Raw genomic sequence first — 24,330 nt, 5'->3', positions numbered from 1 at the left:
GCACAGCTCTCTAGGTCACTGTATCAGGGATGGTCTTTTGTGACCAAACTTATGTGATGGATCTGGCTCAATGGGAAGCCAGTTGCTAAGCCTGGAGCCGCCTATGGGGGGCAGAGGTCATGAGGAAGCGAGACTTCCTGCCAACACCTCCTGGAGCCCTGGGCCCAGGATCCTCCAGCCACCGTGAAACACTGAGATGACTAGAGCTCTAGCTGTCTTCTTGTTTGCAACCTCGTGAGAAACCATAAGCTGGAACTACCCAGATAAGACATTCCTCAATTTCTGACCTCTAGACACCACGAGATAATGTTGTTTTTTCTAAACCACTGAATTTGGAGTTGTTAGAGAAATGAGTAATACAAAGCTCAAACTACATTTGGGACTTAGGGCTCCCTGAACTACTCAGGAAATGCATCCAGGATGCCCATCAACTCAGAGGTGCACTGTGGGGCTCTGGCTTCTAAGGACCAGAAATGTTTTCCATTTCTTTTACCCCACAGCTTTCCCAAGGGACCAGAGCATTTTCCCTGCAGTTCACTGGGAGTGAGGGTTGAGTTTTCTCTCTAGGTCATCATTAATCTGAGGACACACTGGGGGGACACATGGTGATAATATAGGTTGTCCTCCATTTTGAGGGGCTCCCAATGATGTCACTTTGCCTCAAGGTAGCAGCTGCCAAAACAGAAGTGCAATTTTGCCTCCCCGAGTAAGCGCTCTAGAGACATATCATGCTGAGCTGCTCTATGTTCTTTTCCTTCTAGGCTCTTTTTCTGTGCGTCCCTTGGGCCTCTTTAATGTTACTTATTGTCATTTTCTAATATGAATTCTTTTTTTTCTTTTTAAATGTTATTTAAGTCATCTCTATACCCAATATGGGGCTCAAACTCATGACCCCAAGATGAAGAGTCACAGGTTCTTCCAACTAAGTCAACCAGGTGTCCTTCTAGCGTGAGCTCTTACAGAACTGATTAAGAGCATACATATTGATTTATAACACTCTCAAGCTTTTAAAAGAGTGGATTTATTACTTTTTAAGTCACACACATCATAAGAATGTAGGTCAATAAATTTCCACACAGAAAACCCACAAGTAAGCTCTATCTAGTTCAAGAAGTAAAATACTGCCAACACCTCAGAGACAACCACTGTCTACCTGTCAGTCCCTTTTCTCTGAAAAGGAACCATCACCCTAACTTCTTTTCGCTTTGTTGGGTAGGCCTCATGCATGGAGCCCAGTGCAGGGCTTGAATTCATAGACCCTCAATTTGATTTTACCACGTGGTGACATTTTTAAAATTTTTACTACATTAGAATTTTTTATTGATGTAGTTTCTGTTGCTAGAATTTCTATGGACATTATTTTGTATGTATTCATCTACAATGTGCTCTTTTATTCTTGATGAGACTTTCGTAGATTGACTCTAAAGGGATTAATAGTTTCCAAATTTTTATCTAGGGGTAATCAGGACTACTGTCTGCAGTCATAAGGATTCTACAACCATGCTCTCCTGCAATTAAAATCATTTTTATCAGTATTTTTTAGATGCAAGAGAAATCTCCATTGTAAGCAAGCAGAAATGATCATATATGAAATGGCACAGGTAGATCTGGAAACTCTATTATCATATTTAATCAACACCACGGCACACACAGTTGGGTAGCAAGATGAATGAAAACCAGTGATGTTCTCTGGCATCAGGTTTTTCTCATATACAGAGCCCATATGAATGGAAAGACCCGAGTTAGTCCCATAGAAGAAAACAAAGCAGCTCACTAGCAAGAGGACAGTACGGGCGGCTTTTTGTCTCTGGAAAAGACTGTGGAGAGAGGCTGGGACTGTGGATAAGCATGGCTGTCTTGTGATGCCTGAACAGGACAGTCGCCATACAGAAACTGGTCCAAATCATGAAGAACAAAAAGAAGAAATCGTGCATAAACATGACACTTTGAGATAACACTGCATAATGGTATGTGAGTTGTCTTATTTCACAGAACATCAGAGAATACACAAGTCCAAGATCAGTGGAAGTGCCAGTAGCAGGAGAACTTAAAATCACCCACATGTTGATTAGCTATTGCTTATCCAGGAAATGAATGAACAAGGGCAGAATGTGTGTGAAGATTCTGGGCTTGAACCGTGCCCACCTGGAATGAGCGGGACTGATAATAATGGCCTGAGATGGACTTAGTAGCGAAGAAGTACAAATACAAGCCCTCCATGTCACTGCTTTACAACCAATGTCCTCCAATATATTTCTAATTCCAAAGGATGTCATCATATACGGGGTCCCTAACATCAGCCAAAGTTAGGTGAGTGAGAATCACATCTAATGACTTTTTCTGATAAGGCTGAATGAATAAAATGTACATATATATAATGAATGGCAGCAAGTTGCCCGTAAATCCAATGCCAGTTTGAAAGAGAACAAAAATTCCCCAAATTGCTTCAGTTGAAAATAAAACATTCGTGGCTTTTTCTGGAACTTGACACTGAAGCAGCATAGCTTAAAGAGTCCCATTAAGGGCGCCTGGGTGGCTCAGTGGGTTAGCCCGCTGCCTTCAGCTCGGGTCATGATCTCAGGGTCCTGGGATCGAGGCCCGCATCGGGCTCTCTGCTCAGCAGGGAGCCTGCTTCCTCCTCTCTCTCTGCCTGCTTCTCTGCCTACTTGTGATTTCTCTCTGTCAAATAAATAAATAAAATCTTTAAAAAAAAAAAAAAAAGAGTCCCATTAAGTATATTTCAAATATGAAACTTAGCCACTGAGGCCTCAGACCGAAGGTTCAAATGCTCAACTGTCTGAGGAATTCATAGCGCATCTGTGACACTTGCAGAGGCTGGACACTGCGTACTGTTGGAATGTCTGCAGGAGAGTCTAGGGCTATGAGCAGTGGAGCTCCATGTGCCTACTTTTACCATTGTTCTAGGCCATTTTCCAGGAAAATTTTGCATGTAATAAAAAGCAAATTTTCTTCCAATTCTAATATTGTTTTTTAATTGTAAACTCCTAGTTTTAATTATTTTGTCCTTTTTATGGACAGCAATCCTTGTAACTCACAGTACATGGAGAGAATCCCACTTTTCAGAAGGATAATTGCCACACACTGTTCTTTGACGAATCATAAAACATATTTAGACCACATTGTTAATAAGTACTGAATAGTTTCTGCTGTTAAAATGCTAATTTTGCTTGTTATAAAAAACATCCTTTGCTTAGGGAACATATTTAATATGTTTACAGATATAGTGAGGGTTAATCAGATGCCTTAAGGAGGTATTAAGCAAATTTCCTCGAAATAAGATGAGAGGGAGACAATCCATAAGGGACTCTTAACTATAGGAAACAAACTGAGCGTTGCTGAAGGCAAAAGAGGTGGGGGGAGGGGGGGAAGTGGGGTAACGGGGGATGGGCATTAAGGAGGGCACGTGATATACTCAGCACTGGGTGTTACATAAGACTGATGACTCACTGACCTCTACCTTTGAAACTAATAATACACTACATGTTCATTAACTGAATTTAAGTAAAATAAAATTAAAAAAACAAATTTGCTTTCCAGTCAGGCCACAGGGTTGACAAAGTCTCTATCATTTAATCAACAAACAGCCCTTCTCCAGACACTGAATTACCACCTAGCAATTCCATAACTATCCTTTTTTTTTTGGTAGATTATTTATTTATTTATTTGACAGAGAGAGAGAGAAAGAGAGGGAACACAGCAGGGGGAGTGGGAGAGGGAGAAGCAGGCCTCCTGCTGAGCAGGGAGCCCTAATGGGATTGGGGGGCCCTCGATCCCCCGGGGATCCTGACCTAAGTCGAAGGCAGAAGCTTAATGACTGAGCCACCCAGGCGCCCTGTAACTATCCCTTTTTAAGGACAATGTATATGTAGAAATCTTAACTTAAAAAATTATGTCCTTTTTGGTTTTTTTTTTTCATTCTCTTCTTTTAAAATCTATTTTAATTTTCCATAAAATTCCTTCAATAGTAAGAGTTTTCCTAAATATCTATCGACCAGCACTTGTCTGATACTTTGTCCGACACTTCATTCACTCTTCCTCATAACCATGTGAAGTACACAGTTCCCACGGGTTCTGCCCTCCCTGCATGCTCTTTCCTAGCAATCCCATTTACTCCAATGATTTCAACTTCAACCGAAATATCCTCTATGCCCAGGGCTGCCTGGCAGTCTCAGCGTGTAACTCCTGATCTTGGGGCTCTGGGTTTAGGCACCACCTTGGGTGCAGAGATTACTCAAAATTAAAACCTTTTTTTTTTTTTCAAAGATTATTTATCTATTTATTTGACAGAGAGAGATCACAAGTAGGCAGAGAGGCAGGCAGACAGAGAGAGAGAGAGAGAGAGGAGGAAGCAGGCTCCCTGCTGAGCAGAGAGCCCGATACGGGATCCCACGACCCTGAGATCATGACCTGAGCTGAAGGGAGTGGCTTAACCCACTGAGCCACCCAGGCACCCTCAAAATTAAAGTCTTAAGAAAAAGTATCCTCAACATCTAAAGCAAGAGAAATTACATGTGAAGAGCCTTGAGTTTGGACAATCCCGTCATGTTTAGGAACTTGTAGTGACTCATTATTATCTGGTAATGGCTTCTACCCAACACTTTCCTCCTGAATTCTAGGACTACTGACCACAGACACACACTCGCAAACCTTTCCCAAACTCTGCTCATGAGTTCATAATCCAGATTTGTTTCTCCACTCTCAGGAATTAGCATTGAGTTTAGAGCTGAAAGTAGTAGTATTTTAAGATTTTAGGGGCACCTGGGTGGCTCAGTGGGTTAAAGCCTCTGCCTTCAGCTCAGGTCATGATCCCAGGGTCCTGGGATTGAGCCTTGTATCCGGCTCACCAGGGAGCCTGCTTCACTTCCTCTCTCTCTCTCTGTCTGTCTGCCTCTCTGCCTACTTGTGATCTCTGTCTGTCCAATAAATAAATAAAATCTTTAAACTGAAAATTTTTTAAAAAAAAAAGATTTTCTATAACTCCTACTTCTCCGTTCAAAGAAATGTCATACTGATTCTATTCCCTACATATAAGCACTATAGCCCTCCCTGGCTCATTCTTCCACATTTTTTTAAAAGATTTTATTTATTTATTTGAGACACAGAGACAGCATGAGTGGAGGGGAGAAGTAAAGTCCCCACTGAGCAGGAAGCCCGACATAGGCTCCACATGAGGCTCGATCCTGGGACCCTGAGGTCACGATCTGAGCCAAAGGCAGACCCTGAACCAGTTGAGCCCCCCAGGCGCCCCATCCCCATTTATTTTTTAACTCATGCCTTGAAAATCTCTTTTGTGGTACATTTATAATTAGTTCAATTTTCTTTTTTTTTTTTTTTAAGATTTTATTTATTTATTTGAGAGAGAGACAGTGAGAGAGAACATGAGCGAGGAGAAGGTCAGAGGGAGAAGCAGACTCCCCATGGAGCTGGGAGCCCAATGTGGGACTCGATCCCTGGACCCCAGGATCATGACCTGAGCCAAAGGCAGTCGTCCAACCAACTGAGCCACCCAGGCGCCCCAAATTAGTTCAATTTTCTTGCTCAACTTTGCCATTCAACTCTTTTACTATGTGGAAAATAATTGTGTTTGATTGTGTCACATCCTTGCTTAAAACCAATCCAGAATAAGGCCAAAAAGGGGTGGGCGGAGAGAAACAAATAACCAGGGGGACAAATAGAAAAACCACAAGATGGTAGCGTTATAGCCGCCTAAATTACAAATTACATAAATCAAATGTAATTAGGCTAAGCATAACAATTAAAAGGTATAGGTTGTCCGACAAGACCAAAAAAAGAAAAAAAGCAAGAGTCAGTTACAATCCGCCTGCACGAAATGTGCTTTACAGATAAAGACACAGGAGGGGCATCATGGAAATGTCAGAGCTGGGGGCTCCAAGAATCACTCCCTCCCTGGGAGCAACCATGGCCAACCACTGGCAACAGTGAACAGAACCAACAGTTTTGGAAATCTGAAATCTAACAGAAAACTTGGAGGAACAAGGGGAGCGCTTAATGAGAAAAAGAGTGCTTGCTTTTCTAGGAAAGTATTATGGCCCTTCTGCCTACCCACCTACCATCCCGCCTTCCCCAGCTTCAACGCTCTCTGTACTCCTGGGGTGGCTTGTTGAAATGAAGGGGGAGGCAATACAGACTGCATGGTAAAATACAGTTTGTGGTTTTGCGTTCTGACGTGTTTGGTGGTTCTCTGAGAGAATGGCACAGCGACCTTTGTTTGCAACGGTCCCCTCAAGATGGAGCATCATTCAGGGTCGCATTTGTTGAAAGTATTTAAAAATACACATTAGCTAAAGCTGCTCAGAGAAGGTGAATTTTATATATATATATATATATATATATATATAGAGAGAGAGAGAGAGAGAGAGAGAGAGAGAGAGAGAAAATTTACAGAATTATTAGAAGTATGATTAAAATAAAACTAGAAATCTTGTTTAACACACAAGGATTAAAAAGTAATATAAAATATTTAATAAAGGATAAGCATACATAAAGAGGGAAAAGAAGAAATTAAGGAGGATGAGTGGAAAGAGGAGTAAAAATAAAGAAAGAGAAAATAAAAATGTAGCATATAAATCCGTGAAGGAAAAGTGTAAAATAAGAAATAAACGCTATGGTAATGGGAGAAATGAAGCTCAAAGAAGATACAGTATGAGGAAAAAGGAGAATGCTAGAACATGAAGAATTCTGTGGAAAAAAAATTTTAAAGGCTATCGGAGAGAAGAAGAAGAAAAGTTCCACACATTTACTTGCGAAATCAGAGAAAAGCAGAAGCACTTATGGATGTTAGAGATCTAGTTACAGGAGACAGGAGGATGGCTCTGTCCACAAGTGGTTGTAAAAAGCATAAAGAGAATATGTAAAATATCTGGGAAGTATGCAAACCCTTAAATGAGAAATAAACGGAGGCAGAATAAAGATGAATAGAACAGGAAGCAGAGGGAAACAAGAGAAGTTATAACAGAAGGCAGGTGACCCAGCAAAGGAGATTGAGAATCAGATCTTTTTAAGGAAGTCGTTTACTGTATCAAGTACAAAGAAGAGCAGAAGAATAAAAAAAAAATTAGAGGGATGTAATGAATGGAATTAAGTAAAGCTTGAGCAAAATGATAAATGCCAAAATAGATTTGAAATGTGAGAGGATGGGGCACCTGGCTGGCTCAGCGGAGGGAGCCTATAACTCTTGATCTCAGGATTATGAGTTCAAGCCTCACGCTGGGTGTCCAAATGACTTAAAATAAGAAGAAAATAACAAAACACAGAATATTATTTTTACAATAAATGAATAAAATAAAAAGTAAAATACAATGTGAGAGGAATCATGAAAACAAATAATGTGAAAGTGTTAACTGAAACTTGAGTAGATTTAAACACAGCCAAGTGCATTATAGGAATGAGAAGATTATTGAGGTATTTAATAAATACGTGTTTAGCACTTATTCTGCATAGAGCAGTGTCCTAATACTTTACAGATACTCTATTTCTCACAAAATCCATGAGATATGTGCAATAATTCTTTCTAATTTACAGAGAGGGACCAGAGGGACTGAGAAACCAGCCCGGAAGCTCCCTGTTAATCCACAGCAGGAACGGAACTGACCCCAGGCAGGCAGCCTCTCACATCCATCCACTGCCCGCCACTGCAAGTAGCAAGCCAGTAGCAGAAAAGAAAAAGAGAAATAAAGGAAGGGAGAAAAAAATAAAGCAAAACACAAAGAAAAAGAATCGGTGTGTGGTACACCCAAATTAATAAGAGCTAACACTGAAATAGCAGGAGAAAAACGTGAGGGTAAAGCACATTAATTTGGGAAAGGGAGAGATTGATGAGGGTTGTGCGGGCTAATAAATTGGATGAGGGTTGTGCGGGCTAATAAATTGGCAGGTCTCGGCACAAGATGCAAACGCAGGACCCCTCAGGGAAAAGCATTAGGAATTTCAAGATGAGGACAGCAAAGCAATAAGCCAAACACAGGGCTGGACCCATGGGCCGACGCTAAATGGGAATAAGAAAAGCTTCCAGCAGCTGCAAGCCTCCCTCAAATTCTCAGAGCAGAAGGCTTTGGAGAACACTCACCAAAGGAGGCTTCTGCCCTCGCTGCAGATAGACGCTTCCTCAAGCTGTGCAGGGCAGCCCAGACAGCTCAGCGCACTCACAGACAAGGCTGGGCCTGGCTCGGACTTGTCATCCTTGGGGAACATGTCTCTGCGGAGTGGATTTGCCCTGATGTGTCCAGAGGAGCCACAGACTGCTTTCCAGACGCCACGTCTTCCTGGCAAATAGAAATCATTAATTAAAATTGGAAGATTCACCCCTGGGCACACATGCTTTTTTCCAACACAAATGAGGCACGCCTTACTGTATTCCCCAGGGCTGGACTCTGATCCGACTCAGCCACGAACTTCACTCAGCAGCTTACGCGGGCCTCCCTGCAGTTTCCCAGGGAATTTTTATCCCTAGAAAACTGCTGTGACAGCAGAACATTTCGAGTGGGTTTATATTTCTGAAGTTGTATTTAAAAGCAAGCTGAAATGCTGTTTCTTTCCATGAGCTAACCCCCAAATGTTAATAGCATCCCTATTACCTGTATTAGTTGATATGTACAAGATGACCTACTTAGGACTGAAAATTTTTTATTGTATTTTAATTGCCTTCAGCAACATAAGATTTAATATGATGCAGTATATTTCACTGTGAAAATGGGAACGCCTACAACTACTCTCGCCTTCAACAACACACTGTATGGGAGAAGTCAAACGGACACACGGATTTGCACAACATGGCTTATAAAATCAAACACTGCCAGTGCCTCAGATATCGTCCTCTTCAATTTCATCTTTTCTTTGTACCCACAGGCATTACTATTTTAGGTCTCTCGTTCTTTTGCTGTTCTTTACAGACGTTCCACACAGCTCTGCCTCACGAGATAGGTCCTTTGTGGGTTTCTGAACTTGACACTGATGGTGTTAACACTCCCGCAGTCTGCTTTGTGAAGTGGAAGCTGGGACTTCAAACCATCCTCCACTCCTCTTTCTTCCTTGGCTGTGCCCTGGTGACCTGGGGGAGGCTGGAAGCCTGGAAGTAGGGAGAAGGGAGAGCCACCATCCTGCAGGTGCTCGGCATCCCCACACCACACACTCTGACACTAGTAGGTTCCAGCAGCAACGACTTCTTTGATGTCTGTGGTTGTTTCCCACACTCCCTAAACTAGCCTCATTATAAACCCTCAGGCTCACAGTGCAGCAGGCCAGCAACCTCTTCTGAGGACCTGGGTCCCTGCCTCCAATCTTTTATCTTCTCCGGCTGCTGGATAGGCCTCCTGCAGCTGTGTTCTCTCGGCTCTGTGCCACGCTGCCCTGCAGTTGCTCAGGTCCTTTTCGGTCATTCTAACACTGTGGCTCCCTAGAAGTACTATCCCAAGAGAGAAGTGGAAGCCACCACTTCTTCTGTCCTGAGTCCAGAAACTGGCTTTATTTTTACTTACTTTCCAAAACACATAAAAGTTTTTTTTTTTTTTTTCAAATGTATATAGCATCTTTCTATGCACAGAAACTGGCCCCTCTTTTAGAGGACTCCTTTGGTCAAGGTCAGAGCCTGAGGGCCCTGTGTCCCACCCCTGCCCCACTGTGGCTTTCTGCCTGGCCTCCCTCCATCTTATCCTACTCCAAATCTGCTTTACTTTCCAGCAACCCTGCCCTCCAAGGCCTTACTCCTGCCCCACCCCCATCCTGGCTACCTTCAGCCTCCCTCCCCTCAGGTCTGCCTTCTGGGCTCTACCATCTTCTGTTCAGGAAGTGGCCTTGACTGACCATCTGTCCTCTTTCTAGGCAGCACCCCTCCCTGGTCTCTCTCCACACAGCCCACCCAGTACCTCCTCGACATCAATCTTGTGCCTCTGGAAAATTTTCCAGCCACTCTGCGGGTTATATCCATGTTCCTTACCCCCACTGCCTTGCCACCCAATAGTAGTGGACATGGTAACAGCACCCCTAGTTACTGGTTCTTTAAAACATATTTGCTGGGAGCTTCCTCAAAACCAATTTGAGTTCACAGTTCACCCCAAGGCGCTGGGCCTAGGTCCTGGGGAAGACTAAGTCATGCAAGAGGGCAGATGGGTAAATTAAGCTACGCTAAACTGCTTGTCAGTTTTGTGGACTAAAACTGTTTTAAAAAATTGCCATAATTTCTTGCATACCTGATAATGTGCTGAATGTGTGCATTACCTGCTTAAACAACAAAATAATTACATTCCTGGGGTTTACATTTTATGGCACTATTTTACAAATCGCAAAGCAATTTGAAGAGGAGTGAGGCATGGAAGTCCAAACTCCAAGACAAGGAAAATTTATCTTAATTTTTTAAATTAGCAGACTTTATCTTTTAAGAACTGTTTTAGATTTACAGAAAAACTGAACAGAAAGTACAGAAAGTTTCCATATACTTTCTCCTCCCCCCACTTCCACTCCTAGTTTCCCCTCTTAACAACATCTTGCACTGGTGTGGGACATTTGTTAAAACTGATGAATCAACATTGATACATTATTACTAACTAAAGTCCACAGTTTACATCAGGCTTCACTCTCCTGCTGTACACTCTATGGGTTTTGCCATTCATAACACCATGTATCCCCCATTATAGTTTCATAGAGAATAAAACTTTCTCTGATCCTTTTACTCTCTATAGGTTTGTGCATTCCAGAATGTCATGTAGTTGGAATCACACAGTAGGTAGCCTTCTTCAGACTGGTTTTGTTCAGGAAGCAATCAATATAGATTTGAGGCTCCTCCTTGTCTTTTCATGACTTGCTAGCTCATCTCTGCTCAGTGCTGAATAATATTCCATTGTATGACTGTGCCATGGTTTATCACGTTCCCCCTGAAGTGTTTTCTGGTTGCTTCCAATTCCTGGCAATTATAGATAAAGCTTCTACAAACATTCATGTGCAGGTTTTTGTGTGAATAAAACTTTTCAGCTCATTTAGGTAAATACCTAGAAGTTTGATTGCCAGCGGGCATGGTAAGACTGTTTTATTTATTTATTATTCCAAACTGTCTTCCAAAGTGGCCGTACCATTTTGCATTCCCACCAGCAATGCGTGAGAGTTCCTGTTGCTCCACATCCTCACTAACATCTGGCGTCACCAGTGTCCTGGATTGCATCCACTCTAACGTGGCTGTCCTGGTATCTCACTGATGCTTGCCTTTGCGATTCTCTCCTGATCCTGATGTCTGAAGTCAGGCATCATTTCACAAGCATATTTGCCATCCATGTATCTTCCATGGTGACTTACCCGTTTCTAAACTAACTTTTAAAAAACTCATTGTGAATTTTGACAGGTTTATGTATATTTTGGATACCAGTTCTTTATCATATAGGTTTTGCAAACATTTTCTCAGTCTGTGGCTTGTCTTTTCATTCTCTTAACAGCGTCTTTGGCTGAATGGAAGTTTTTAATTTTAATGAAATCCAGTTGATCAATGTTTTCTTTCAACACCAAGATGTTTAATACTGTCTCCTTACGGGGCGGGCGGGGACCTCTAACTCAGTGCCACTATTGTCAAGCCATCATGCATCTTCTGTTCTTTCTTCTCAATCTCTCTGCACCCCCCCCCCCCACAAGCGGTTGTCAAAGGATCAAAGACCACATCCCTACTTAGGCCTTTTTGCCTGGAATCCTGAATTCTTTCAACACCCTCCTTCTTATCTCCTGGCTCCAGATACTGAGTTCAAATACATCTTTGCAACTAACTTTTTTTCCTGTTTAAACTTTCTCTTTAAAAATGGAAATAGTTTAGTTTTTTTTTTTTAATGAGATAGAATCTTGTAGAAAATATGACACAGTGCAGGAAAACCAAAAAGAATTCGTTGCAAATCAACTCCAGTACCACACCTGAGATAACTGCATGTTAGTACTTTGGTCAATATCCTCCCTTCTTTGCTGACCACATCTATACTTAGAAATCTACAGCTACGTTTTCACACAAATAAAGCCTAGAATTTAAAATTATATGAGGTTAGGAAGAAGCCTTATGTATCATGGACATAGACAAACATTAATATATAAAGGTCTGCCTTATCTTTGTTATCCTATCTTACAGCTGTACTCTAAGTTATTTAACTAAGTTCCGTTTGCCGACATTCTGGTTATTCCCCTGTTTTCTTTCTCTTAGAAGAATCCTCCCATGGACCCTCTCCTGTCCTATGCCCAAGATCTGCCCCTTGTCCTCTGCCCTCCCCAGGCCCATCACCTGCTCAGCCTGCCCCCTAAACACTAATTCAGGGCCCAGTCTCAAGGTTTTCTCTGTGCTGCTCCTACCCTGGGTTCAACTCCCCCGAGGCTGAACTTCTGCTGCTGGATCCTACCCACCCTTCCCCCTCTCTCTGTCCTGGAAAGTGAGCAGGGAACTTCCCAGGTTAACTTTAATGGCTGCTCGGAGCCATAGGGCTGACCCTGTGGTCACTTTATCTGTGAAAAATTGCTTCAGGATACTTTGGAGTCTAGAGAGGCTGACAGCGCAGAAACCCTCCGGGAAGCCCGTCTGAAAGTCACGATCTGGAACCACCCAGGCCTCTGGGCGCCCAGCAGAGGGGGCGAGAGCAGTCTCGGGCCTTGACTCCTGGGAACCAGAAGACTTCTACCCTTTAATCTCTGCCTCTCGGGTCTTCTATTCAGAACCTTGTACTGAATGGAGCAGGGAGGACTTTTCTTTCCCGAGGGCCCTGAAATCGCCGGCAGGGGAAATTCCAGGAGCAGATTCAACCACAGAAAGTCAGGAAGGGCTCGAGAAGGGAAACTATTGCGCACCAGGGAAGAGTGTTCCCTCCAACCTGTCACTAGAGTCTCTCCGTCCCGACCCGCAGCTACCGGGGACTGACGGCAGCGCCCTGGCCTAGCGGCGCCACCGCCGCTGCGCCCGGAGCCACTCCCGCGCTCGGTCGCTCCCCAACCGGCCTCCCGTCATCCCGCTGACAACTGAGGGGCGACCGGGATTCGGCCCGGGGGAGAAGAGCCGGGACGGGTCCGGGAGGTGGCGGCGTCAGGAGCTCGTCCTTCCGGCGGAGGCTGGCCCTGGAGGCGAAAAGGTAAGGGCAGCGGGAACGCAGAAGCGGGGGAAACGCCCGCCGAGTCCCCCAAATCAGCGTCCCGGGCTGCTGGCGGCCGGGGGGCCCCGGTCGGCTCCCCTGCCCTGCGCGCTCCGAGCGCCGCCCCCACCCACCCCGCGGGGCTTGCCCCGACTCCGGGGCCGCGCGCCTGGACCCCCGAGTGGCCGCAGCCAGAGCCTGGAGACCCGGCGCCCACTCGACCGCGGCTCCCGGAAGGCGTTGCGGGCGCGGAGCCAGGTCTCACGGCCTCACGGTCCCAGCCGCGCGGTCCCGGATGGCGCTGCGGGCGCGGAGCCAGGCCGCGCGCTGCCCCCCGGCCCCTCCCCGGCGCGCGCCGCAGCCGCAGCCGAGAGCGCACAGGCCCCAGCGCCCCGCCGAAGCGTCCAAACCGCACCGCAAGCTCCTGGGGCTGCCGGGGCCCCTCTCCTCTGTTCCCACGGGGCGCCGACCTGTGGGTGCCGGGCCTGGGGGCTGCCGAGTGCCCCGAGACCCTCGCACTTTCCTCGCGCCAGGATCCCAACCGTCAGCGGAACACGGCGCGCTCCGACTCCGGCTGAGTCCGTCAGAAACCGGGGGAACCGACCCGCCTCGGCGCCCCGCATGGGCAGTTACCTGGGCAGGCCGGGGTCCCAGCCGTCGTCTCCCGCGCAGGCGCGCACGGACTCGACCGAGAGGCCGCGGAACCGCCGGCGGGCTCAGCCCCTTCGTCAAGTCCACCGGCTTCCGGCCGTCCACCGCGCCCACCCGGCCCTGCGGCACCGACGTGCAAGGAGGCAGCCAAAACGGGATCCTGCCAGTCCCATCGCGTGGGCGGTCCATGAGGCTTGGAGGCGCTTTCCCATGGAGAGGTCCCAGAATTCCATCGTGGGGCCTCTTCCCTCAGACTGGCGGGACAGTTACCTCCAGCGGACTCTCTGGTCTCTTCGGCACCCCAGGGCAGCAGGGAGCCCAGTGACCATCAAGATAGCTCCTCCTGAGCGGAGAGCGCTTCCCACCACTTCTCCCGCAGAGGACATGGACTCTGCAGGGTCTTCACCCTCTCAGAAGCCCCCAGACCCGTGTGCAAAGGAGACGGTGCTGAGGGCCCTCGGAGAGTGCCAGAAAGGGAGAGTGAGGTTTGATGAGCCACTGTTTCCCGAGGACTCACACAGTGAAATCAGGAGTGCAGACACCAGAGCATCCGCATTTAGGCCCCTGGTGAAACACGGAGCTCTCACTTCTTTTGTGCCCAGGCCTGGGCCTCTGAAGAGAAGCCTCAAGCCCTGGAGTTCGGATCGTAGCTTGACGGAGAGGCCCAGTTGCTCCTACCTGAGCTCCTTGGCCAGCACACACACAGGTGGCCTGCTCGGCTCCAGAAGAAATGCGATCGCAAGTTCTTACAGTTCTGCGAGAACTTTCTCTGAGCTCTGGAAGAGAAATGTTTCCAGAATGTCCCTACAGACACCAGAATGGCCAGTAAAAAAGGCAGAAAAGGGTCATCGATCTCACTCTCCAGTCTCACTGGAATCAGACGGGTCCCCAGAAGCATCTGGCAGCTCTGGGCTGCTCTCTAGTCCTGGGGACCTGCTGGCACCGACCCCACCTCGCCATCTTCGTGATGCAGACCCTGGAGAGGAACTGGCGTTAGGGGAGAAAGGTGAACTCCAGGGGAGCAATAAAGCCGGAGAGGAGACAACCAATCTCACCACAGACTCTGTCCCTGAGACGTGCTCTGCTCTTCAGCCTTCCCTGCCTCTCGCCCTGCCTTCTGCCAGCCCTGCTCCAACCCAGAACCCAAATCCACAGCTGGAGAGCCTCACAGAAATGCGGGAGTCTCCCCTGGCCCTCCCACCAGCCACGGGAGAGGCAGTCTCCCCGAAGGAGGGCGGCGCGCTGTCGTCCCAGGGCTGCTCAGGGTCAGAGCCCCTTTCAGGCACCTCTTCAGACTCCAGACCCATGTCAGCTTTCATCCTTCTGACCTCTGTTGCTCCCACATCACCGGCGACTGATGCCACATGGCCCCCTCCATCCTCTCAGGCCGAGGGGACTGCTGGCAGCCCTGCGGTGCTCCCCGGGCTGAGTCCTCTGTCCGGAATGAGCAGCCCAGCGCCCCATCTTCCTGCCTCTGCACCTCCCGAAGCCACAGCTTCTGCGGACCCCACGTCAAGCCCTATGTTGGGGCTCCCACCCAAGAGTGAGATCGGAGTCTCTTCATATGCCACAACTTCAGTGGCCACTACAACATCTTCAAGCATCCTGACTCCCCTGCCCACGATCGCTCCTTTCTCTTTCGAGCAGACCTCTCCTCTAGCTTCTCCTGCTTCAACCCACCTCCTCCATGGCCCCGTCAAGGCTCTCTCTGGCATCATGGCCACCCCCCCCAAAGACCGTTCTTTCGTGCCACCATTGGATTTGGCCATTGTGAATGTTACCGGTACCCCCGGCAACACTTACTCCACCCCTTCGACCAGCCACTCCTTCCTTCTTGGGGCTACCTGTGCCTTCAGGGCCAGCTTCACCCCGACCACAAGCTTCATCTTCCCAGCACACCCGCGTACTACTGTTCCTACCGTGCACACGGTCACCATCTTTAGCCAGGTTCTTTCCAGCGCTGTGCAGATATCCCCTAGTAAAAGCACTGCCAGCTTGCAGGGTGTGGGCTGTCCTCTGTCAGCCCTGGTAGCTTCGCCCCAGCCCTCATTACCATCCAGCATCTCCGCTCCCATATCCACACTCGGGTATCCCTCAGGGGCTGGCTCAGGGCCACTCTTCCCGTGCTCCCCAGGAGCCACTCTCCAGCAGGCATTGGGGGCTACAGGTGGGCAGAGGCAAGGGGCCTCACAACCAGCCCTTGGCCCAAGCCTCAGTAGCCCTTTCATTTTTGGAAACTCGGCTGCGGCCTTCCCCACCCCAACCCCCGCTCCGGCTCAGCTGGCCTTAAGCAGTACTGCGAAGTCACCCTCTGGGGGTTTGACCGCCTTGGCCTCCGCCTGTCCCCTCCCTGCCGGCATCTGGCCGAACTTTGGCAGCACTGCGGCAGGGGTTCCCTCTGGCCAAGCAAGTAAGACTGGTTTGGGGGTTGTGGCCCAGATGCACCAGAATGTGGCCTGTGGCTCTGTGTTTGGCAGCACAGCCCCACCCCCTTTTGCTTTTGGGGGATTAGTGACCCCTATGGACTGTGGGGACTCTGGGGTCAGTGGGCCTGGCCCGGACAGGAGCTCCAATCCCGGGACGTTCAGCACTGGAGGAGTGCCAAGTGGGACCCGTGGCGCCATCTCACCTTTTGGAAAGGGCTGGAGCCAGAACAGTCCAGGCCTGACCAACCAGAGGCCACCTTTTGTCTTGGGGAGGGCCAGCATTTCTGCAGGAAAATCTATGTTTGGGGGCCCCTGCGTGGCCCCCTTTGCTCAGAGCACCCCTGTCCCTGGGCCAGTATCAACAAGCAGCAGCTTCAACTTTGGGATGACTTCTCCACCTGCCCAGGGTTGTGCCGGGAGAGGAACTTTCAGATCACCAGCCTCTTCATTTTCCATTGGTGCAAAATCAAAAACCCCAAAGAACCGGGACCAAGGGCATTCCCGAAGGCATGCCCACAGGAAATAGCCTGTGTCCCCCTCCCCTGATCTGGACTTCAGGATTGTGAAGAGCCTTGTGGGTCTTCCAATTCTCTACAGCAAACGACTCCCAGATCTCAGGCTAGAACTTTACATATTCACCGTATGGGTCCCAATCTGCAACCTTAGAAGAAGGTGAAGAGCCAAGGTATCTAGCAGTAACGGCAGAATGAAACCGAGTAGGACCGAACCTTCGCAACTAAAGAACTGTCCCTTCTCACCCACTCCTCTCTCTGTCGGGGTGAGAGTGGTCAGGACACCGCCCCGACTTTCTCCTCGGGAACAGACATGCCAGGAAGGCAGCAAGTACATCCTGCACTCTTGCATCTTTTGGGGGGAGGAACAGATTCTAAAACTTAGCCTGCTCTCATCTGGCCGGAAGAACTCATTCCCTTTCTCGTCCCACAGGGGTGCGCCCCCTCATCTCTCACTGCTTTTTCTTCAGTGAGCGCTTGGAGGAGCTTTGGATGTAATTTAACCTTGACTTGAATTCGATGAAATCTGGTGTAATTGTCCCTGATGGATCAACCCTTGAGGGCTGCACTTGCTGTCACTTCCTCCCACCGAAGCGGTTTTAATCTTTTCCTGGGAGAGGTGGTGCTCTGGCCCCTTCCTTTCCCTGCCAGTTTAGCTCCTCACAGACGGGAAAGTCCCGTCTGTCAGATCCCAGAGGTCACTCCATGTTCCAGAAAAGGGAAGCTCTCGGCCAATGTCCCTCCAGGCTTGGAGCAAGGCTCCTGGCCTTCTGCTATCCACTCTCCAGTGTGTCTGTGAGACTTGCTCTCATCACTTTGTCGACACAACTGTGCCTTTTGTACTTTGAGCCGAGTCTGGAGGAGGAATGGCTTGGAGGAGTGATGTTACTCCCAGAGAGCAGAGCCCCTGTGAGAAGTTTCTGGGGCTGGGCTGATTGTCTAGGGCTAGCAAGACCACTTAATGGCTGCAAATATTGATTCCTGACCTCACAACAGGGTTTTGACTTCAAGGGCGGACTCCTCAAGAAGTAATAGGGCCTGGAGAGGGAAGGACATGTTCTTCTCTCTACATTATAGTCATGATCCTACAGTATGAGCCAGAAAGGCCCAATTAGGGAGCCAAAGTTTACACTTCATGTTTCCTTTGAATCTGTACCTCCACATTCACATCTCTCCCAGAGAGGACAGGCAGGGCAGGAAGCCTCTTAGACCTGAGAACATGGGAGAAAGGGAGACATGTCAGCAGACATCTGCTCTGGAACCAACAGGAGGTCTGTAAGTGAACTGTGACATATTCCTTAGCATTTCCTAGTGTGGGGGGAGGCAAGAATGACTCCCTGAACACATCTATCTCCTGTTTTATGGATATCTTGGAAGAGGTCCAATTGGAACAACAAGCAATCTTCTATTGGTTGATAAAATAAAAATAAATGTTGAAATAAGTACATGCTACAGGAATTACTGTTAAACTCGTATCAATAGAGAGGCAGAAAGACATTAAGAAACTTGCCCAAGCCCACCCTATTAGTGAAGGCCAATGTGGGGTTTTAAACTTCATGGTTCCAAGGTCTGTGGTCACCTCTCCCTCACTACAGCAGGTCCTCAGAGCTAGAGCTGTATAGCAGGCATGTCTGATTAAATCTCCATGCCGTTTCAGATGTTTACAGCATTCCATGACCCAAGAGTGCCATCTTACAGAGGGGGGCAAGAGTTCTTTACATGATAATTTAATATTTATCTAGTCATGACCATATGCCCTGTGTTGTGCTTTGCACCAGACATTCAGAGGCAAAGGACCACTCCTGTCTGGGAAAACTGAGGCGGGGGGGGGGGATTGGTAAGTTAGCCCGTAAGTCCTGTACAAATGCTGGGGGGAATGGTAGCGGAGCAAGTCATCTTATTTAAAACTCAGAACTTAAACAAACAAACAAACAAAAGGACTCAGAACTTCAATTCTGTCTTTATGTGTTTGGAGCACCAAGGGGAAAGGGACATTGCAGGCTGAAGGCAGATGTTCACGGACAGGTCTAGAAGACAGAGCAGATCTCTTGGGTTAACTTCCAAGGAGATACTGGGAAACTTCCAGGTGTGGCTGGGGAGAAGCCCTGGCAGATCTGGACAGATCGTGGGGCAGATCGTGGGCATATTGTGGGCAGATCACAGAGCAGATCGTGGGCACATCGTGGGCAGATCCTGGGTGTGCTTACAAACCACGTGCAGCATGGACAGTGTTCCAAACACAATGGAGAGCCTCAGAAAGATTTTAATCAGAGAAGAGACAAGTTTGGGTTTGATGGTTCTGGCTGTCACGTGAGGAGGAATCACATGGGGACAGACTGGAGGCTTAGAGACATGGGAGAGTGTGAAGACACCTGCAAATGTTAAAAATATGGGTTCAAACTAGGTAGCCAGCAGTGACTGCTCACCAGGCAGAGAGAGAGCAGAAATCGAGGAGCAGGGACTGGTAACCAATTGCATGGTTGGGGAGGAGGAGAGAAGCAGAATGAGGGAAAGGGGTTGCTGAAGAAGATGGATTCTGAGCCGTCTGGCTTGGAAAGAGGGGAGAACAGTCTGGGCAGAATACACGGAATTTCGCATAGATTGTGAGATGACTTGGGTGGGAAGGAAACCTCTGCAGGCCCTTCAATCACTTGCTCACAAACCATGGGCTGACCGAGACTGGTTACTAGGCACTCTTCTAACACGTGGGATGCATCAGGAACAGACAAAGTTCCTATTCTTTTTTTTTTTTTTTAAGATTTTATTTATTTATTTGACAGAGAGAGATCACAAGTAGGCAGAGAGGCAGGCAGAGAGAGAGGAGGAAGCAGACTCCCTGCTGAGCAGAGAGCCCGATGTGGGACTCGATTCCAGGACCCCGAGATCATGACCTGAGATGAAGGCAGTGGCCTAACCCACTGAGCCACCCAGGCGCCCCCCAAAGTTCCTATTCTTGTCCGAGCTTCTCTTCTGGGTAATGATAAACAATAAACCATCAACACAACAGAAAGGAACGAGTACGTGAACGAGATGGTAAATGGCAGGAGCCAAATAGAGGTCGTAGAAGGACTGAGAGGGGGCCGGAGTTTCATCTGCGGTCTTACGAGAAGCGGACAACTGAGCATAGACGTGAATTCACATGCCAGCGAACGAGGGAAGAGGATTCCAGGCCAGAACTGGTGCCAGGCTGCAGGGGGGCGCCTTTGGGGCAAAGAAATGACAGGTCAACTCACTTTTAGGTAGTATTATTCTGATTGCTGGCTGAGATGAGACCGCAGGGTAAGAGGGGAGATGGAGCATGAAACAGACTAACTTATTTATTTATTTATTTTAACTAGGCTTCAACACGGAACTTGAACTCATGACTCTGAGATTGGGACCTGAGCTGAGACCAAGACAGAGCCACCCAGATACCCCCATACTTTCTTATTCTTGAGAAAACAAAATTCTCATTGTGATTGTAAATTCTCATTTTTTATTATGCTTTTCTGCAGTCTAAATGAGGTTTCTGCTCCAGCAGACTACCCCAGTAGTGTTGAGTTGTTGAGTAGTAGTGACATGTATCTATAGTGTTGAGACATGTATCTGTCGAATGCAGAAGACAAGTTTTTTTTTTTTTTTTTTTTTTTTTTAATCTCAGGGGGCTCATTTTAAAGCAGTCCGGACTGTACCATAGAAAATACAAATAAGTTTAGGGGCACCTGGCTGGCTGAGTCAGTAGAGCCTGCAACTCTTGGTCTCAGGGTCATGTGTTCAAGCCCCACGTGGGGTGTGAAGCCTATTAAAAAAAAAAAAAAAGATTAAAACAATACAAATAAGTTTCATATGAAGGAGAAAGAAGGGAATTCTAACCAAGGTGGTACTATCTTTACCGGTGTGGCCAGAGATGAAGCCCATGGCTCAGCTTTGCTACCTCATACAATTCCAGCATTTTCCTGTGGCAGGGGTACGCTTTCTATTCACATCACTGGGGCTAGGTTAGAGAGGAAAGCGCGAGAAGGCAGGGTGGCCATGCGGAGAACTGTGACTTCTTAGACAACATGGAGAAAACCCAAGTCTGTTGTTTGTTTACAGAAGTCGTGGAAAAATATTTAACTGGGTGAAAGGACTAATTCTGACCTGTTGAAGAATGTGCTTTCCAGAACAAAAATGTCCATATTTTAGTTCTGATCTCTCTCAATACACTCTTCAAACTGATATGAAGGAAATGAATTCCTGGAAGTATACTTGGAAAGTAAATTTTCTCTCACTTGTTGAGGAGAATGCTCTCAAGTCTCTTAGGGTAAGCACTTTGCTGAGAATGTCATTCTTTCATGCATGAGGGGTGGTGAGGAATCCTGCCAAGGTTCAGCCCTCTTCCCAATGAGTGCTGTGAGTTTTCTCCTGCTCCCAAGGACCACTTCTTGGTTCTACAAATTATTTTGGGAAGCTGTCCTCTCATGGCCACTTTTGCCTTAGCTCTTTTACGCACAGTAAAATGCATAGATCTCAAGTGTAGACAGAACGACGAGGTTTGCATATGTATATCCCGTGTGACCTCCGTTCACATCAAGATCAAGAACATTCCCCTTACTCCAGAATGCTACCTTAGGCCACCTTACCAGTCAACACTGCATCCTGCAGGCTAATCACTATTCTGATTTCGATCACCAGACAGTTTTGCTTGCTCCGGAACTTCATATAAGTGGAATCACATAGTACATTGCCTTGTGTGGCATTTTTTGCTGGTGTTATGGTTTTGAGATTTAACTGTGCTGTTATATACACAACAGAACTGATAGAAATGTATTGTTTTTATTGAAAATAGATTTCTATTTTATAAACAAATCACAATTCACCTATATAGTGCAAGGAAATGAGATGCCTGATCATGTCCATAGTTAGGAGAAACAACATCTGTTAAAGCCCCACCAGCAGAGCGGCACAGCAGAAGCATGCTGGGCCCATACCCCAGAGACTGATGCGTCAAAACTCTCCTCTGCTAGGATCCTTGCATTTCTTCCCTCCCAGATCTCAGGAGGAATGGGCAAGTTGCAGAATCTAGTTTTCCTTTGACCCCTCCTACGATGCCTTACCACACTATTTAATTTCTACAGATGGTTAAGAAACAAATCTCTCTCCCTTCTTATTTGGGACGAGGTGACAAATTCACGTTTACTTTCCAATGGATCAGCATTACGTCTTTCAGAATACACACTTGTTTCTAGCTATGTTTTTTTTTTTTTAAAAAAGATTTATGTGTTTATTTGACAAGAGAGATCACAAGTAGGCAGAGAGGCAGGCAGAAAGGGAGGAGGAAGCAGGCTGCCCTCAGAGCAGAGAGCCCGATGCAGGACTTGATCCCAGGACCTGATACCAAGACCTGAGCTGAAGGCATAAGCTCAACCCACTGAGCCACCCAGGTGCCCAATTTTATATTTCCTTCACACTTTAAAGAAAAATGTTCTTATTGGGGATTTTTGCCTGGTGACTCTATTACACTTCACTTGGGCACTAGTCTCCTGCTTCTTTCATTTCTTTACTCAGTCTGATGCGTGATTTATCAGATCAAGTTAACGGGAGTGCTTTGTGAATCCTTCCTAAAGCAAGACATGTTGCAGTAATCATGAAGACACCATTTGTAGGCACTTTATGGGCAAAACAGAAGCAAAGAAGTTAAATGGGAAATAGTAGAGAAAAATGCAAGGGATTTGTTAACAACAAAAGAAGTTTGTGCATCAGGATCCCATGGACAGACTCAGAAAACAAAACAAAACAAAACACAGAAGTCTTAGCAAGACATTTGCAAAAATGTGTCTTTGAGAAAAGTTTTGTGAGTAAAGTACTCTGGAGTGAGTTTCTTATAAAAAGAAAATACAAATTCCTATAATAAGCACCTGAAATAAGAAAAATTGCTTTAAAAAATCACATGGAAAAATGGAAATAAAGTGGGTGGGGGGGTTGGAGGACCAGGGACGGCCCGGGTGGGGGGTGCTGCTTTGATACCTCACGTTCATGGGTGCGCACTTCGACTCACAGTAGAATGTGCAAGAAGGCGGGAGCTGATATGCCATCATCTAGTAAAGACTGGTTTTCAACACATGATAACTCCGAGGGGTAACTTTGCAGGGCCAAGGCCAGGCTGCCCCAAGATGGGCCACTTTGGTGTGAAGATTATTTTGAGTTAAAAAGCCATCCGAACCCAGCAGATTCAGGAAAAGCTTTTTATCTCCCCTACAAATGGCTAAAAAGAAATTTGGTAGAGAACCTGCTCCAGGAAGAGAGCTGTTACAGCAGAGAACTATGTTATACTGTGAAGTCGGTCTGAGAAGAATCTAAGAGGTCCTCTGTGTCCTGTTGTTTTTGAGTGGCCCAGAAAATATTTGTGTCCCAAACATTTGCTCTTTGTCATTTTCCAGAGAATTGCGTTTCATCCCTCAAGTCTCAGACTACAGTCCAGTTCTTAGTTCAGAATGACATGTATTCGTCATTTTGCTTGGCTGTCCTTGGAACTTCATGTCTGTGTGTGTTCCCTTTATGAACAAGGTTAAACTTTATTTTCTCCTGTGAATCTTTCTCATGTCAATTTGATTCTTGAAGGAGCTTCAAGGGCAGAGGAAATTCTTCCTGTCTGGAGCAAGATACCTGTGTGGTCTTAAGATGTCTCCCCACAAACTGCCTATTCATCATCAAAGGGGAAAGCCTACTCATGTGTGACCTTGACTGTGATCAGAATTAACCACATTAATGAGGGGCAATAAACATTGCATGCTTCTTGAGTTTTCTGCCCCGTTAAAGACTTAGTACCACTTACGTGGTGTTGTGGTCAGGGATGCAAAATCTGGACCTTATTATGAGGGGGAAAAAAATCCCACAAAGTGCAAATGAGAAGTATTATTTAAAAACAACAAGAACACAGAACACAAAGGGAGCAGTTACTGTACTATTTAAAAATGGCATTTCATAAAATACAAAAAGAGGCTGTGAAGATGTTTTAGATAAATGGAAACTAAAAGGATATGGACAACTGATGTTAACTACCTGGAATTTAAATAAAAACATTTTTTTTTTAAAAGGGATTTGGGGGGCACCTGGATGGCTCAGTGGGTTAAAGCCTCTGGCTCTCTGCTCAGCAGGGAGCCTGCTTCCCTTCCTCTCTCTCTGCCTGCCTCTCTGCCTGCTTGTAATCTCTCTCTGTCAAATAAATAAATAAAATCGTAAAAAAAAAAATTTAAAAAGGGATATGGGCGACTGATAAAACAGCTAATCTGTACCGGAGGGGAAATGCTATCCAGGGCATTACTGGATCAACAGACAACACTGAAATACAGACCAGAGATTTTTAAAAATAACACCATTGTGAAATACACGAAACTGACACATACTTTCATTATACATAAAGAATATCCTTATTTTTAGGAAATATCTATTTAAATATTTGAGAACAAAAGGCCATGAAACATAGAATTTACTCTTACCCGGTTCTGAAAACAAATAGAGAAACACAAAGATGAAGATGGAGACAGTCGGAGAGGGGGGGGACGGAGCGGGGCGAAGGGAGGGAGAGGAAGGGAATGGTTTCCAGTGTTAAGGGGTGAATCCCCCAAAAAAGGTATACCGGTTGTTTTTGTACTATTCTTAGTCTTA

At 46.6% G+C, this 24,330-nt stretch overlaps 2 protein-coding genes across 2 annotated transcripts; one reads left to right on the top strand and one right to left on the bottom strand.

The window, feature by feature from the left end:
- Positions 1 to 1,492: 1,492 nt before the first annotated feature.
- LOC131834745 (vomeronasal type-1 receptor 96-like) lies at positions 1,493 to 2,063 on the bottom strand. The gene is given in 2 exon segments (XM_059179373.1): positions 1,493 to 1,801; positions 1,803 to 2,063. Coding segments are annotated over 2 exon segments (570 nt in total).
- Positions 2,064 to 13,475: 11,412 nt separating this feature from the next.
- Positions 13,476 to 18,141, top strand: POM121L2 (POM121 transmembrane nucleoporin like 2). Its single transcript, XM_059176147.1, has one exon. The coding sequence runs from the start codon at positions 13,737 to 13,739 to the stop codon at positions 16,716 to 16,718; it is 2,982 nt and encodes a 993-aa protein (XP_059032130.1). The 5' UTR covers positions 13,476 to 13,736; the 3' UTR covers positions 16,719 to 18,141.
- The last annotated feature ends 6,189 nt before the right edge of the window (positions 18,142 to 24,330 follow it).

Source organism: Mustela lutreola, chromosome 6 (assembly GCF_030435805.1).
Source record: "Mustela lutreola isolate mMusLut2 chromosome 6, mMusLut2.pri, whole genome shotgun sequence".
Classification (NCBI taxonomy): domain Eukaryota; kingdom Metazoa; phylum Chordata; class Mammalia; order Carnivora; family Mustelidae; genus Mustela; species Mustela lutreola.
This window is presented reverse-complemented; position numbering and strand designations above follow the sequence as displayed.

Excerpts from the sequence above, each read along its gene's own strand:
- POM121L2 (XM_059176147.1), top strand. The coding sequence starts at position 13,737 with ATGGGCAGTTACCTGGGCAGGCCGGGGTCCCAGCCGTCGTCTCCCGCG.